General features: G+C 45.5%; 1 protein-coding gene across 1 annotated transcript in view; it reads left to right on the top strand.

The window, feature by feature from the left end:
* The window catches only part of LOC109897290 (potassium voltage-gated channel subfamily H member 4-like), a 37,419-nt gene that overhangs the window by 3,255 nt on the left and 17,554 nt on the right, over positions 1–16,610 (top strand). The window contains exons 2-4 of the mRNA XM_020491821.2: positions 14,236–14,469; positions 15,019–15,152; positions 15,325–15,447. Coding sequence (XP_020347410.1) covers positions 14,236–14,469; positions 15,019–15,152; positions 15,325–15,447 — 491 coding nt within the window. The remainder of the gene's footprint in view (positions 1–14,235; positions 14,470–15,018; positions 15,153–15,324; positions 15,448–16,610) is intronic.

The following is a 16,610-nucleotide window of genomic DNA, read 5'->3' as shown; positions in this document are numbered from 1 at the left end:
AATAAACCCATGTCACACCCTAGCCTGACCAAATAAATGAATATAAACACAATATATTTCGACCAGGGCGTGACAGAACCCCCCCCCCCCTAAGGTGCGGACTCCCGGACACACATCAAAACAATAGGGAGGGTCCGGGTGGGCGCCTGTCCATGGTGGCGGCTCCGGCGCGGTACGTGGACCCCACTCTATCAATGTCTTAGTCCCTCTTCCTTGCGTCCTAGGATAGTCCACCCTCGCCGCCGACCATGGCCTAGTAGTCCTCACCCAGAACCCCACTGGACTGAGGGGCAGCTCGGGACTGAGGGGGCAGCTCGGGACTGGGGGGCAGCTCGGGACTGGGGGGCAGCTCGGGACTGAGGGGCAGCTCGGGACTGAGGGGCAGCTCGGGACTGAGGGGCAGCTCAGCACTGAGGGGAAGCTCAGCACTGAGAGGAAGCTCAGCACTAAGAGGAAGCTCAGGCAGGTAGTTGGATCCGGCAGATCCTGGCTGGCTGGCGGTTCTGGCAGATCCTGGCTGACTGACAGATCTGGAAGAATCTGGCTGACTGACAGATCTGGAAGAGTCTGGCTGACTGGCAGATCTGGAAGAGTCTGGCTGACTGGCAGATCTGGAAGAGTCTGGCTGACTGGCAGATCTGGAAGGGTCTGGCTGACTGGCAGATCTGGAAGAGTCTGGATGACTGGCAGATCTGGAAGAGTCTGGCTGACTGGCAGATCTGGAAGAGTCTGGCTGACTGGCAGATCTGGAAGAGTCTGGCTGACTGGCAGATCTGGAAGGGTCTGGCTGACTGGCAGATCTGGAAGAGTCTGGATGACTGGCAGATCTGGAAGAGTCTGGCTGACTGGCAGATCTGGAAGAGTCTGGCTGACTGGCAGATCTGGAAGAGTCTGGCTGACTGGCGGATCCTGGCAGACTGATGGATCTGGCTGCTCCATGCTGACTGGCGGCTCTGGATGCTCCATGTAGATGGACAGCTCTGGCGGCTCCTTGCAGACTGGCAGCTCCTTGCAGACTGGCAGCTCTGGCTGCTCCATGCAGACTGACATCTCCTTGCAGACTGACAGCTCTGGCTGCTCCATGCAGACTGGCATCTCTGGCTGCTCCATGCAGACTGACATCTCTGGCTGCTCCATGCAGACTGACATCTCTGGCTGCTCCATGCAGACTGACATCTCTGGCTGCTCCATGCAGACTGACATCTCTGGCTGCTCCATGCAGACTGACATCTCTGGCTGCTCCATGCAGGCTGGCAGCTCTGGCTGCGCTGAACAGGCAGGAGACTCCAGCAGCGCTGTAGAGGAGGAAGGCTCTGGCTACGCTAAACAGGCGGGAGACTCCGACAGCGCAGGAGAGGAGGAAGGCTCTGGCAGCGCGGAACAGGCGGGAGACTCCGACAGCGCTGGAGAGGAGAAAGGCTCTGGCAGCGCTGAACAGGCGAGGCGCACTGAAGGCCTGGTGCGTAGTGCTGGCACTGGTGGTACTGGGCCGAGGACACGCACAGGAAGCCTGGCGCGGGGAGCTGCCACCGGAGGACTGTTGTGTGAAGGTGGCACAGGATGGACCGGACCGTGAAGGTGTACTGGAGAGCCTGAGAGCAGGGCTGGCACAGGACGTGCAAGGCTAGGTAGGTACACAGGAGGCCTAGTGCGTGAGGCTGGCACAATTTTCACCAGCCGACTAACACGCACCTCAGGACGAGTATGGAGCGCTGACCCAGGTGCCATCAAATCCCCGACACGCTCCGTCGGACGAATATCGTACCTAAAGCACCAAACTAGCAACTCCCTCATTACTCTCTCCTCCAATTTCCCCATGAACTCCTTCACAGTCTCTGCATCGCTCACCTCTAACACCGGCTCTGGTTCTGGTCTCCTCCTTGGCTCCTCACGATAAACAGGGAGAGTTGGCTCAGGTCTGACTCCTGACTCTGCCACACTCTCCCTGAGCCCCCCCCCAATACATTTTTGGGGCTGACTCTCGGGCTTCCTTCCGCGCCGCCGTGCTTGTCTCTCCAACTCCATTCTCCTATAACCCTCTTCGCACTACTCCAGCGAATCCCAGGCGGGCTCCGGCACTCTCCCTGGGTCGACCGCCCACCTGTCTATTTCCTCCCAAGTAGTGTAGTCCCGATATTGTTGCTCCTGCTGCCGCTGTTGCTTCTCCTCATACCAGCGCCTCTCAGCTCTCACCGCCTCCAGTTCGTCTTTGGGGCGGCGATATTCTCCAGGCTGATCCCACGGTCCTTCTCTGAACAATTCATCCTCCCATGTCCATTCCTCCTTTCGCTGCTTCTGCTGTCGCTGCCTGTCACCACGCTGCTTGGTCCTGGTGTGGTGGGTGATTCTGTAACGGTTTTCTTCGGGTGAAAGAGAGTCGGACCAAAATGTAGCGTTGTTAATTCGATACATCTTTAATGAAGACGAAAACACGAACAATACAAAAACAATAAACGTACGTGAAAACCGAAACAGCCTAAACTGGTGCAAGAACACAGACTGGAACAATCACCCATGAAATACTCGAAGAATATGGCTGCCTAAATATGGTTCCCAATCAGAGACAACGATAATCACCTGACTCTGATTGAGAACCGCCTCAGGCAGCCATAGACTATGCTAGACACCCCCAAGACGAAACACACCACAATAAACCCATGTCACACCCTAGCCTGACCAAATAAATGAATATAAACACAATATATTTCGACCAGGGCGTGACAGTCATTCTGATATTTACTCACGCTTCAAATAATGTTATCAACTCCACCACGTGGTTCTGAGACCACTGGTATTCAGCTGGCAAGAAGCTAACATCCTCATGTCAATCTGAAAGTATCAACAAGCTAGCATGACCATCTTGCATAAATATTACAAAACAAAATCTTATACACTGCAGGTGATGCAGAATATGATATATTCTGGTACAAGAGTAAGATAAAATGCAGTATTTACCCATCTAAAGTATCGTTGGACCCACGATGGATTTCAACAGCTCTCTGATGCAATTGCTTGCTCTCACTCTTACACACTGTGCATGCACAATCTTGTAACCTCTCTCACACATTATTTAAGGATCTCTTAAAGGGACTGTGCCATCTAGTGGATATAAATGAATACAGCTACGTGTTTTTACCACCTGGCTACTTATAGAGAGAAGAGGTGAGGGCCTATAACCAAGCCCTGGGGGACACCAGTAGTGAGAGTAAGTGGTGTAGACATGGATCCTCTCCACGTCAACTGGTAGGAGTGGCCTCCCAGGTAGGATGCAATCCAAGAGTGTGAAGACCCTGAGACACCCAGCCCTGAGAGGGTGGAGAGGATGATCTGATGGTTCATGGTGTCGAAGGCAGCAGATAGATCGAGGAGGATGAGAACAGAGGAGAGAGAGTCAGCTTTGGAAGAGCGAAAAGCCTCCGTGACACAGAGGAGAGCAGTCTCAGTTGAGTGACCCATCTTGAAGCCTTGACTGGCTTGACACTAATTGCTAATTGCCTAGCTGAGGTGAAGAGCACACCTCCCGGTACTAATTGCTGATTGCATAGGAGAGGAGAAACCACTCCCCCTCCAATACAGCCACTGATTACCAAAACAATAACAGTCACAAATTGCCCTGCCCTTTATTCCTGGTTGATGTGTCAACAATCAGCTGCAAGTCATTTTTTAAAGTTTAACCTTTGTTTAACTAGGCAAGTCAGTTAAGAACAAATTCTTATTTACAATGACAGCCTTGGAACACTGGGTTAACTACCTTGTTCAGGGGCAGAACAACAGATTTTTACCTTGGCAGCTCGGGGATTCAATATAGCAAACTTTTGGTTCCTGGCCCAACGCTCTAACCACTAGGCTACCTGCCGCCCCAGGTATCCTAGCGGTTGCTGAGCAGTCAGCAGTTCATACACTAAGTAGGCTAAGTAGGCTACTGGAAAGACAGACAGCACTTAAAGTAAATGGCCCTAGCTAGCAAAAATACAGTACTAAACAACACTAGATGAAGACAAAATTATACTTATTACTACTAGTGATATTAGGAGTCAACTAGCTATAGATTGAAGCTACACCACTGCATGGCAAAGCAAACAATGAACTACTGAAAACACTACCTAGATTTGAATTTAGTTCAACTACCACTTAGTCCAACTATCACTCCACTACTACTACAAAATGTAATTAAATTACTAGTAGAACTATATGTAGTTCCCCACTCCCCAACACTGTGTGTACGTGGTACTGGAGAGGGGCAGCCAGTCAACACTGTGTGTACGTGGTACTGGAGAGGGGCAGCCAGTCAACACTGTGTGTAAGTGGTACTGGAGAGGGGTAGCCAGTCAACACTGTGTGTACATGGTACTGGAGAGGGGCAGCCAGTCAACACTGTGTGTAAGTGGTACTGGAGAGGGGCAGCGAGTCAACACTGTGTGTAAGTGGTCCTGGAGAGGGGCAGCCAGTCAACACTGTGTGTACATGGTACTGGAGAGGGGCAGCCAGTCAACACTGTGTGTAAGTGGTACTGGAGAGGGGCAGCCAGTCAACACTGTGTGTAAGTGGTACTGGAGAGGGGCAGCCAGTCAACACTGTGTGTAAGTGGTACTGGAGAGGGGCAGCCAGTTAACACTGTGTGTAAGTGGTACTGGAGAGGGGCAGCCAGTCAACACTGTGTGTAAGTGGTACTGGAGAGGGGCAGCCAGTCAACACTGTGTGTACGTGGCACTGGAGAGGGGCAGCCAGTCAACACTGTGTGTAAGTGGTACTGGAGAGGGGCAGCCAGTCAACACTGTGTGTAAGTGGTACTGGAGAGGGGCAGCCAGTCAACACTGTGTGTAAGTGGTACTGGAGAGGGGCAGCCAGTCAAGACAGTAATTCAGGCTGTGACAGTGATGGAGAGAGTGGTGAGAGCTCAGCAGAGGAGGAGTGGGTGTGCTGTTGTTTTGGATTGAAGTGCCACTTGTTGGGCTGTTGTGTGTTTGCTGTCTCTGTTGCTCCTCATTCAAGTGATACTTCGGGATTTTGGCAATGAAGCGAGCCAATGTTAACTTGTGTCAGTGCAAAACCAGACACTTGCAGTCATTGCACTAACGCTAGTTAGCAATTGCGCTACCACTAGTTAGCAACTCTCTTCAAACTGCACGCAGAGGCATACAAATCTGAGGAAGTAGATAAAGGTCTTCATTTCCTCCTGAAGTATCCCTTTACAGTACCTGTATCCCTATTTCCCCTTTCTTTTAGCTCACTCACAACCTAAAAGCTATTTTATTATTAGTCATACGTGTTCACAGTTCATGCATTCTGTTTGTCCATCTATTAAGCACCTCTGCATTTGACCATAGGATATATACTGAGTGTACAAAACATTAGGAACACCTGCTCTTTCCATGACATAGACTGACCAGGTGAATCCAGGTGAAAGCTAGGATGCCTTATTTATGTCACTTGTTAATTAAATCCACTTCAATCAGTGTAGATGAAGGGGAGGAGACAGGCTAAAGAACAATTTTTAAGCCTTGAGACAATTGAGACAGTGATTGTGTACAGTGGCAAGAACAAATATGTGGAATTATCTGGATTTCTGCATAAATTGGTCATAAATTAGATCTGATCTTATTCTAAGTCACAATAACAGACAAACGCAGTTTGCTTAACTAATAACACACAAATGATTATCATTTAAACACTTGGAATACATATGTGAACCCCAAAAGCTAATTGGAGTCAGGAGTCAGCTAACCTGGAGTTCAATCATTGAGATGAGATTGGAGATGTTGGTTAGAGCTGCCCTGCCCTATAATAACACTTACAAAATTGTGAGTTTGCTATTCACAAGAAGCATTTTCCTATTTCCTGATGTGAACCATGCCTCAAACAAAAGAGATCTCAGAAGACCCAAGATTAAGAAATGTTAACTTGCATAAAGCTGGAAAGGGTTACAAAAATATCCCTAAAAGCCTTGATGTTCATCAGTCCATGGTAAGACAAATTGTCTATAAATGGAGAAAGTTCAGCACTGTTGCTACTCTCCCTAGGAGTGGCCGCCCTACAAAGATGACTGCTAGAGTACAGCGCAGAATAATCAATGAGGTTAAGAAGAATCTTAGAGTGTCAGCTAAAGACTGGAACATGCCAACATCTCTGTTGACGAGTCTATGATACGTTAAACACTAAATAAGATTGGTGTTCATGGTAGGACACCAAGGAAGAAGCCACTGATGTCCAAAAAAAACATTGCTGCAAGTCTGAAGTTCGCAAAAGAGCATCTGGTTGTTCCACAATGCAACTGGCAAAAAATATTCTGTGGACAGATGAAACTAAAGTTGAGTTGTTTGGAAGGAACACAACACTATGTGTGGAGAAAAAAGGCACAGCACACCAACATCAAAACCTCGTCCCAACTATAAAGTATGGTGGAGGAGCATCATGGTTTGGGACTGCTTTGCTGTCTCAGGGACTTGGACAGCTTGCTATCATCAACAGAAAAATGAATTCCCATGTTTATCAAGACATTTTGCAGGAGAATGTAAGGCTATCTGTCCGACAATTGAACCTCAACAGAAGTTGGGCGATGCAACAGGACAACGACCCAAAACACAAAAGTAAATCAACAACAGAATGGCTTCAACAGAAGAAAATATGCCTTCTGGAGTGGCTCAGTCAGAGTCATGACCTCTACCCGATTGAGATGCTGTGGCATGACCTCAAAAGAGTGGTTCACACCAGACATCCCAAGAATGTTGCTGATCTGAAACAGTTTTGTAAAGAAGAATGGTCCAAAATTCCTCTTGACCGTTGTGCAGGTCTGATCAGCAACTACAGAAAACTTTGGTTGAGGTATATTGCTGCCAAAGGAGGGTCAACCAGTTATTAAATCCGAGGGTTCACATACTTTTTCCACCCTGCACTGTGAATGTTTATACGGTGTGTTGAGTAAAGACATGACAACCTAGAATTGTTTGTGCGTTATTAGTTTAAGCAAACTGTGTTTGTCTATTGTTGTGACTTTGATGAAGATCAGATCAAATTTGATGACCAATTTATGCAGAAATCCAGGTAATTACAAAAGGGTTCACATACTTTTCTTGCCACTGTATGTGTGCCATTCAGAGGTTGAATGGACATGACAAAAGTTCCTTTGAACGGGGTATGGTTGTAGGTGCCAGGCGCACCGTTTTTAGTGTGTCAAGAACTGCAATGCTGCTGGGTTTTTCACTCTCAACAGTTTCCCGTGTGTATCAAAAATGGTCCACCACTCAAAGGACATCCAACCAACTTGACACAACTGTAGGAATCGTTGTAGTCAACATGGGCCAGCGTACCTGCGGAATGCTTTCGACACCTTGTAGAGTCCATGCCCCGACGAACTGACGCTGTTCTGACGGCAAAAAGGGGGGGGGGGGCAACTCAATATTAGGAAGGTGTTCCTAACGGTTTGTACAACAAGTATATGTCACTCATGGACTACTGTCCAAGCTACATGATGCACTTTCCCATGGTCAGATCGGGTCACGCTCTTCTCAGTGGGTTACAAGAAGTGGGACATGACATCTTGCTAGCGTGTGGCCGCCGATCTGTGTCCTGGCTGAGTTAATGAATTCAGTGTGTCGACAAACACACTCACACTCTCTCTATTACACACACTGACACTCACACACACACACACCAACCTGGACTCAGGAGTAGATGTAACATAGTAAATGTAAACCCAGGACACTCCAATTAGGATGATATGATATGTTACGTTTCATATGGTATGTATTCATTTGTGGATGTCCATCATCCCATTTCGTATGATATGTTATGATTTACAATTTGTGTGATATGCAATGCATTGCAATTCATACAATATGCTACAGATTTGTAAAATGTATGATATGTAATGAATTCCAATCTGTTGTGGCTATCGCTAACGTTAGCTAGGTGACTAAGGTTAGCTAGGCTAGGGGTTAGGGTAAGGGGTTAAGGTTAGGGTTGGGCCTCCCAAGTGGCACAGCGGTCTAAGGCGGTGTAACTACAGACCCGGGTTCGATCCCAGGCTGTGTCGCAACCAGCTGAGACTGGAAGACCCATGAGGCGGTGCACAATTGGTCCAGCATCGTCCGGGTTAGGGAAGGGTTTGGCTGGCCGTAATGTCCTTGTACCATCATGCTCTAGCGACGACTGTGGCGGGCTGGGCGCATGCACGCTGCACGCTGACTTCGGTAGCCAGTTATACGTGGTTTCCTCCGACACATGTGGCTGACTTACGGGTTAAGCGAGCAGTGTGTCAAGAAGCAATGCAGCTTGGCTGGATCGTGTTTCGGAGGACGCATGGCTCTCAAACTTCGCCTCTCCCGAGTCCATACGGGAGTAGCAGAGATGGGACAAGACTGTAACTACCAATTGGGGAGACAAATGGGTAAAAAGTACAACAAACTAATAAATTAAGGTTATGGGAAGGGTTAGCTAACATGCTAAGTAGTTGCTAATTAGCTCAAATGCTAATGTTGTCCATAATGACATTCGAACATGTTACCTTTGGGTTGCTAGATGTTCGCGTTATACGCCTGCCTACCCATCCACCCCGACCAACCACCCTACTTTCGTTTTTCCCTTAAGTAGACTGCTGTCTTATGTAACCATACCAAATGTAACATATCATACTAATACGTCTAGTCTATGAGACCAGGCTGCACACACACACACCCACACAAATACAGAGTCAGAATAATGTTTTTCACAAGTTTGGTGGTTACATGCCCTCCGTGTCATGGTGTGGGTGGAGGAGCTGGCCAAAAGCTTTAATGGACAAGACTGAACCGGTCTGGGGGAAGTGGGAGGTGCAGGGAGCCGTGATCCAAAGGGAAGAGATGTATTCGGAGCTTGAAATGTCTGTAGGGAGCTGATAAAATAGTCCAAAACTTTGACATTCTTCTCTCCGAGTTCTGAGAAGCTTCCTCATTTAAATTTTTTATTGAACCTTTATTTAACTATGCAAATCAGTTAAGAATAAATTATTATTTACAATGATGGCCTACCCTGGCCAAACCCTAACCCTGGCCAAACCCCAATTGTGCGCCTTAGACTGCTGCGCCACTCAAATCAAATCAAATTTATTTATATAGCCCTTCGTACATCAGCTGATATCTCAAAGTGCTGTACTGAAACCCAGCCTAAAACCCCAAACAGCAAGCAATGCAGGTGTAGAAGCACGGTGGCTAGGAAAAACTCCCTAGAAAGGCCAAAACCTAGGAAGAAACCTAGAGAGGAACCAGGCTATGTGGGGTGGCCAGTCCTCTTCTGGCTGTGCCGGGTGGAGAATATAACAGAACATGGCCAAGATGTTCAAATGTTCATAAATGACCAGCATGTTCGAATAATAAGAAGGCAGAACAGTTGAAACTGGAGCAGCAGCACGGCCAGGTGGACTGGGGACAGCAAGGAGTCATCATGTCAGGTAATCCTGGGGCATGGTCCTAGGGCTCAGGTCCTCCGAGAGAGAGAAAGAAAGAGAGAAGGAGAGAATTAGAGAACGCACACTTAGATTCACACAGGACACCGAATAGGACAGGAGAAGTACTCCAGATATAACAAACTGACCCCAGCCCCCCGACACATAAACTACTGCAGCATAAATACTGGAGGCTGAGACAGGAGGAAAATAAGTATTTGGTCACCTACATACAAGCAAGATTTCTGGCTCTCACAGACTTGTAACTTCTTCTTTAAGAGGCTCCTCTTAAAAACTCAACTCGCCGTGTTTGGAGGACAAAGAATGCTGAGTTGCATCCAAAGAACACCATACCTACTGTGAAGCATGGGGGTGGCAACATCATGCTTTGGGGCTGTTTTTGTGCAAAGGGACCAGGACGACTGATCCGTGTAAAGGAAAGAATGAATGGGGCCATGTATCGTGAGATTTTGAGTGAAAACCTCCTTCCATCAGCAAGGGCATTGAAGACGAAATTTGGCTGGGTCTTTCATCCTGACAATGATCCCAAACACACCGCCCGGGCAACGAAGGAGTGGCTTTGTAAGAAGAATTTCAAGGTCCTGGAGTGGCCTAGCCAGTCTCCAGATCTCAACCCCATAGAAAATCTTTGGAGGGAGTTGAAAGTCCGTGTTGCCCAGCAACAGCCCCAAAACATCACTGCTCTAGAGGAGATCTGCATGGAGGAATGGGCCAAAATACCAGCAACAGTGTGTGAAAACCTTGTGAAGACTTACAGAAAACGTTTGACCTCTGTCATTGCTCTGTCAAAGGGTATATAAAAAAGTATTGAGATAAACTTTTGTTATTGACCAAATACTTATTTTCCACCATAATTTGCAAATCAATTCATTAAAAATCCTACAATGTGATTTTTTCCCCCTCATTTTGTCTGTCATAGTTGAAGTTTACCTATGATGAAAATTACAGGCCTCTCTCATCTTTTGAAGTGGGAGAACTTGCACAATTGGTGGCTGACTAAATACTTTTTTTTGCCCCAGTGTATGTATGACTGCCTCCCTCAACTAAATGACCCTCTCCTTTGTGTAACGTGAATAGACCAAGCGATTACAGAATGAATGAAAGTGACAGCCAAGTGACCCCAACACTTGAGCAGGGACATAAATTACAGTTAATTATGCATGGGTTAAGCGCCAATCAAACAGCATCTGGGTATCGATATCAGTCATCCACTCTCTGTAAAAGTAGGCTGATAAGTAACTCCATCAATCCCATTCCAATGTCTGGTGGACTATACGCTGTAATACACGCTGTAATAAAGGAAAGTTCCCTCTATAACGATCCATTATATCATTTCTCATTGCACTCTTAATACATTATTTAGTCGTTGCCAGAATGCAGACAAACTACTATATACACTAGGAACGTACAGTTATTCCCATTTATATGTACATTTCAGGTTCTACTCTGTGGATTATGGTACCGGGATGTCAGAGCGGAGTTATCGATTGCAGCGTTTACACAGCAATAGTTGTATTTGTGTGCACAGCAGAAGGCTAAAGCTTTCATTGTTGTCTTGTTGTTGCTCCACATAATGATTCAGTCTAATTATCTGCGTGGGCTGGGAGCTACACACAGCTTTCCCCTCCTCATTGAGGCATACAATTATTTAAATAGCATTTCCCCTCCATTTCAATTCACATATTGTGATTATTGTTGTTGTGATTGACGCAAAGGGTCTGGCTTTTTGCTTGTGCAATGTAAGTAGATTGGATTGGGTTTTGCTCTTCGTCACCTGATGTCAATTACCGAAGCTAGTGCATGAACAACGAGACAACAATGAAAGCTTTAGCCTTCTGCTGTGCACACAAATATAAATATAATATAACTATGACTATGCGCTGCAATCGATAACATCTCGTTACCATCTCGTTACCATAATCCACAGAGTAGAACCTGAAATGTACATATAAAAGTAATAGAAATGTAATAGAACTGGCCAGTTATTCACTACAATGGAGAAGTCCCTTTTTGTGGTGTGGACGGTCATTTCAGAAATGATTGTGGGAGAAAATGGGAGAGGCAAAGAGAAATAGAAGCTCTTAGAGAGAGAGAGAGAGAGAGAGAGAGAGAGAGAGAGAGAGAGAGAGAGAGAGAGACTGGTAGACTGGATGCATTTTAGCAGAATAATAGAGTCAAGTTGGAGAAAGAGCCTACCATCTGTTTGCTTTGGTTTAGAAAAACAACCTTGTTTCACTTGTCTCTATCAGTCTAAGCCAAGTAACAATGATGATCATGAAGCTACTGTAAAAAAAAAAAAAACTCTATTGGTCCAAATGCTGCTCCAGTTGTTTAATAATCAGTATGTTTTCCCGTAGGATTAACTTATTGCGAATCTATTTGTGTTCTTCCTGTATAAAAAAGGGACCGTATCCTGGTTACCTCCTCCCTGTGGAAATAACAGCTTTGCCATATGCTTTTTATTAAAACAATTATAAATTTCTATGGCAACCCAATCCTGGGCACATGAAGCCTCATGTAGCTTCTGTACTAATTATCTCTATATCAGTCACTTAAGAGACTGACATTTCAGGAGTTTGATGTTTTTGCGGCGGCAGGTAGCCTAGTGGTTAGAGCGTTGGGCCAGTAACCAAAAGGTTGTTGGATTGAATCCCCGAGCTGACAAGGTAAAAATGTGTCGTTCTTCCCCTGAACAAGGCAGTTAACTCACTGTTCCTTTCATTGTAAATAATCATTTGTTCTGAACTGACTTGCCTTGTAAAATGTCTTAAAAAATGACGTCTTTCTCGACAGGAAATTCTGTATACGGTAACAGTATACAACCTACCTCAATCTAAAGATATCCTCCATCTATACACCTTTCAACAACAGCCGTGCATGGCTCAGTAGGCGAGTGTAGGCTGGGGGTCGGACTGTGGCTCGCCTCAAATGACAGAGTTCACTTAACAAGAGATCTGGAGCACTTAGGTCCTCTTCACCACTCCGTGTGAACTAATGATCAATTCGACTTGTGTACTAAGTGTGTATGTAATACTTATCTGCCACAACATCTGCAGTATTGTCAATGCAAATGTCTATTTTGTCCTTGTGTCTCATGGAGGACGTATTCAGATAAGCTAATGATAATGGGCTGCTTATGAAAAGACTTTCAAACTGTGACCTCGGTGTTTACGCACTACGCATCTACTAATAAACGGAGATCATTAGTGTATTGATCAGGGTACGATCAGACCATCATCACATGTACAGTGAGAATAGGAAACTCTGACCACGAAATTCTGTCTTGTCCAACTCAAACCACCCCTGTGTGGAAGAGCAGTGGATGAATAGATCAATTATGGAATTGAATTCAGTCAGTGGAATCATTTCCTATGAAACTCTATACAGCAGTGACCCAATGGACTTGATAGTTGGGGACAGGTGACAACAGACAGGCATTGGATTGTGGGAGACATCTGTGATCGGCAATTGTCTCTGCACAATGAGGGGCTGTGCTACACCACGGTCTACTTTGCCCTTCAGAAAGGGTGGAACAGAGGGGCAGGAGAAGGTCCGTTTAACAGCTGCCTGCAAAACGTTTATTTTATGGAGATGAGTTGTTCAACTCACTATGGCGGAATATATCATTCATACATGTTTACAGCTGTACCAAATACACAACGGTCTTCTCTCTCTGAACAGAGGAAGCAGGTAAATAGCAGACAAATAGAGGTGCATTTAAATCAAGCAAATCAAATTTGAACAAAAAACTGAGTATGTTAAATAATCCCACAGCATCCTCGGTCCTCCCATAAAAATAAAGACGTCTATAAAGAACTATAACACCTGTGCCTTTTGTGAACTAACACTCGCGCTTGACTTTTTTTTGCTGATAGTGTCTGTGATGAAGACGAACACACTCAGTCGCTCTCTGGATAAGAGTGTCTGCTAAATGACTAAAACGCAAATAGAACAACACAACACAAATGATTCATAGCTGAAATGTGACTTGGGCATATCGCACCTGTATTTTCACTGCTGAAAGTACATGTGCCTGCACAGTTCAACAGATGGGAGCAGCTCTGAGAGGTGGTTGGTATTTCAGTAGAGTCTGACAGAATCAAAAGGCAGCTACTGAATCAGAAGCTCCAGCCTGTCCTGTGATTGGCTGGCACTCTCTTTGGTTACATGGGCAGGAGGATGTGAGGATACTACACATGATGCTCATTTCCTATCCCCATTAGTGTCCCCAGGCACCTGCTGGGGGGCCCCCTGGGCTGTGGGCCCCCATAGAGTAAACTGGGTCCCCTCTTCTCTCCTATCACATCCACCAGACTTCACAGGCCTAAACTTCAAAGCCTGCTCTGATGTCCCTGCAAGCTGCTGTGGGTGGGTTCTATGTGCTAGTTAGTTAGTTAGTTAGTTAGTTAGTTAGTTAGTTAGTTAGTTAGTTAGTTAGTTAGTTAGTTAGTTAGTTCGACTGAGACCGAGACAGACAGAGCTCTTTTTCAGACAGCTAAAGGATGAAATAGACCCTGAGAGGAGAAAATGAGTGGGAGGAGAGAGAGATTCAGAAAGAAACCTGAGTTCCAGGTTCCACCTTCATAGATGACTGTATTCAACACAAGCTTGATTGTTAATTACATAGCCTAATTCAGCATCCAGGGGCAAGGACATTCATCCATTTAATGTCTGAATCACACAGTGTACTCGAGGGACAGAAATAATTGGTTGACCACTTATACAGCAGTCATTACGCAGACAGAGTTAGGGTACAGTACATCATGTCTCTAATTTTCTCTCCTTGCTTTCCACAGACAGCAACTTCCTTCTTGGGAATGCCCAGGGTCGCCAAGGTTACCCCATCGTGTACTGCTCGGACGGCTTCTGCGAGCTGACGGGGTTTGTGCGCACTGAGGTGATGCAGAAAACGTGCACGTGTCGCTTCCTGCACGGGGCGGAGACCAGTGAGAGGGTGAGGCAGCAGATGGACAAGGCCCTGGAGGGACAGCAGGAGTACCAGGGGGAGGTGTGCTTCTATATGAAGAACGGTGAGCATTCAGTCAACACATGGTGGCCCTCAATACAGCATCATCCAACCAGATCTATCTTTTTTGAATGTATTTTTAGAACTATGGACAGAGGATGCAACATACACCAAGTTCACGTCTGCACAATATGAAGAGGGAGTCGAGTAAAATACAGTCCTCAACTCCACGTGTCATTATAATTGAACTCAGTGGTATTCAAAGTCATTTAAATTAAGAGAGCAGATTATTTAAGGGGACAATATACAAACATTTTGAGAAAGATCATTTGAAAAACACCATTTTTATTGAGTCAATGTATTTTGATTCATTTTCATTTTGATAAGAGATGAAAATGCAATGAATTGACGGTTATTTGTTGACGTAAACATATACATTTACAGATGTTGTAGGTTGTGTCATTAGATTTGGGGTGGGATGGGATTGGGTCATGAGAAATTATTGGGAAAAGAATGGGTTCCCCAGAAGTTTTGGTGGGACAAAATTGGGTCCCCGCTGAAAACATTTGAACATCACGAAATCTAACTTTCTTCTGTAATGTTGCTTCCGCAGGAAAACCATTCTGGTGCCTTCTTGACATTGTGCCAATTAAGAATGAGAAGGGCGAAGTGGTTCTATTCCTTTTCTCCTTCAAGGATGTCACTGAGTCGTACGGAAAAAGCCACCAGCACAGCAACAGGAGAGGGGTGGAGGCCACAGGTATCCTACTAACTCTGCAACACTGTAGCTTCCACCTTTATTAAACCGTTTATACTTTTAGACTATGGTACTTTCTACGATGATTGCATAAAAGGAAGGCTTTAAAAAGTGTAAACACCCATTCTCATTATTGTCCTTATGTCATCAGGCATCTCAGAGGACGCACATCAGAGCAGAAAACGCAGCAGTTCCCACTTTTCCCAAGCCAGGGAGAGGGGAAGGACTGTCCTGTACCACCTCACCAACCAGTTCTCCAAGAGGGGCAAGGGGAAACTGCCCACTGTGAGTTCCCCGGGATCTCACTGTACTGTACAGTAGAGTGCATTGACTCATTTACAACAAAAAAGGAAGTGTTTCTTTAGAGGAAAGGCATCATTTCATTATATTACCAACTGCTTTCTGAAACATGATGTCATTTGTTTTCATACCACATGTAAAATCACATTCTTACCGCATTCAAATGAAAACATATTTGAGCAGACATGTTAGGGAGCATATAAGAGCATGGTGACATTTACCTATCCATTTGAGGAAGGTTGAGCTTGGCCCAGATAGAGGAATTGATCAGGCAGCCTTTGAAGCTCCGGTCTGCTGTGTGTGGTCTTTGTAGTGCTGGTATATATAGAGCAACAGAAAGACGCAGTGTGGCCTTTTGCAGATTGGGACATGGGAAAGCTGGGGTATCATCTCACTAATTAAAGGAAAGTACCGGAAGAGTTGTCACAGTATGACACAGCAGTGGACAGATAGAACCAAGGATTTTCAACCTTTTCCCTCTTCCTCTCTTAAACACGTCTTATATGAGCTAGTTGTTGATTAAAGATACGTCAATTGTACCGTTAAATGCTGAGAGACTTAAAACTTTCAAATATCAATCAAATGTATGACAATTCACTCTTTCCAAATCCTACCTTTTACATACTTGATGGTGATCAGTTGTTTAAGATTTTGTAAAAAATGAGGTTACCATTGACAACAGCATGGGCTATGTGGCATGGTTTGAAAAAGTTTCTAACATGCGCTTTTGCTGTGACAGTTCTGTACACATTCAGTTGTTGTTGTGCATCTAAATCCTCCATGTGCAATTACCAAGTAATTATCTCCCATAATGTACCCAGCTATTATCCCACCAAGGTTTCCCACTTGGAGGTTCTGCCGACCTATTCAGCAGCCTCTCTAGTCATGTTGAAGAACGACAGAGGGAATTTACTTTCAGATCTCATTTACCTCAAGGGATCTCCATAGTACCTCATCCGTATTTCATCCCCCTCATACTGAGTCATTTATGGAGGATAAAGTCAGTGGTTCTGCATATGTGTCAAACAGAACATGTTGATAATTGTCTCTACTGGTCTTTCATGTATTGTCAAATGAGCTTCCATTTGATCCCCAGGCCTGTTAGAGTACCTGCTACTGTTTCTGCAGTTACTACTGCTGTGAGCCTA

This window comes from Oncorhynchus kisutch, linkage group LG10 (genome assembly GCF_002021735.2).
Source record: "Oncorhynchus kisutch isolate 150728-3 linkage group LG10, Okis_V2, whole genome shotgun sequence".
Lineage (NCBI taxonomy): Eukaryota > Metazoa > Chordata > Actinopteri > Salmoniformes > Salmonidae > Oncorhynchus > Oncorhynchus kisutch.
Note: the sequence above shows the minus strand (reverse complement) of the source record. Positions and strands in the feature narration are given on the sequence as shown.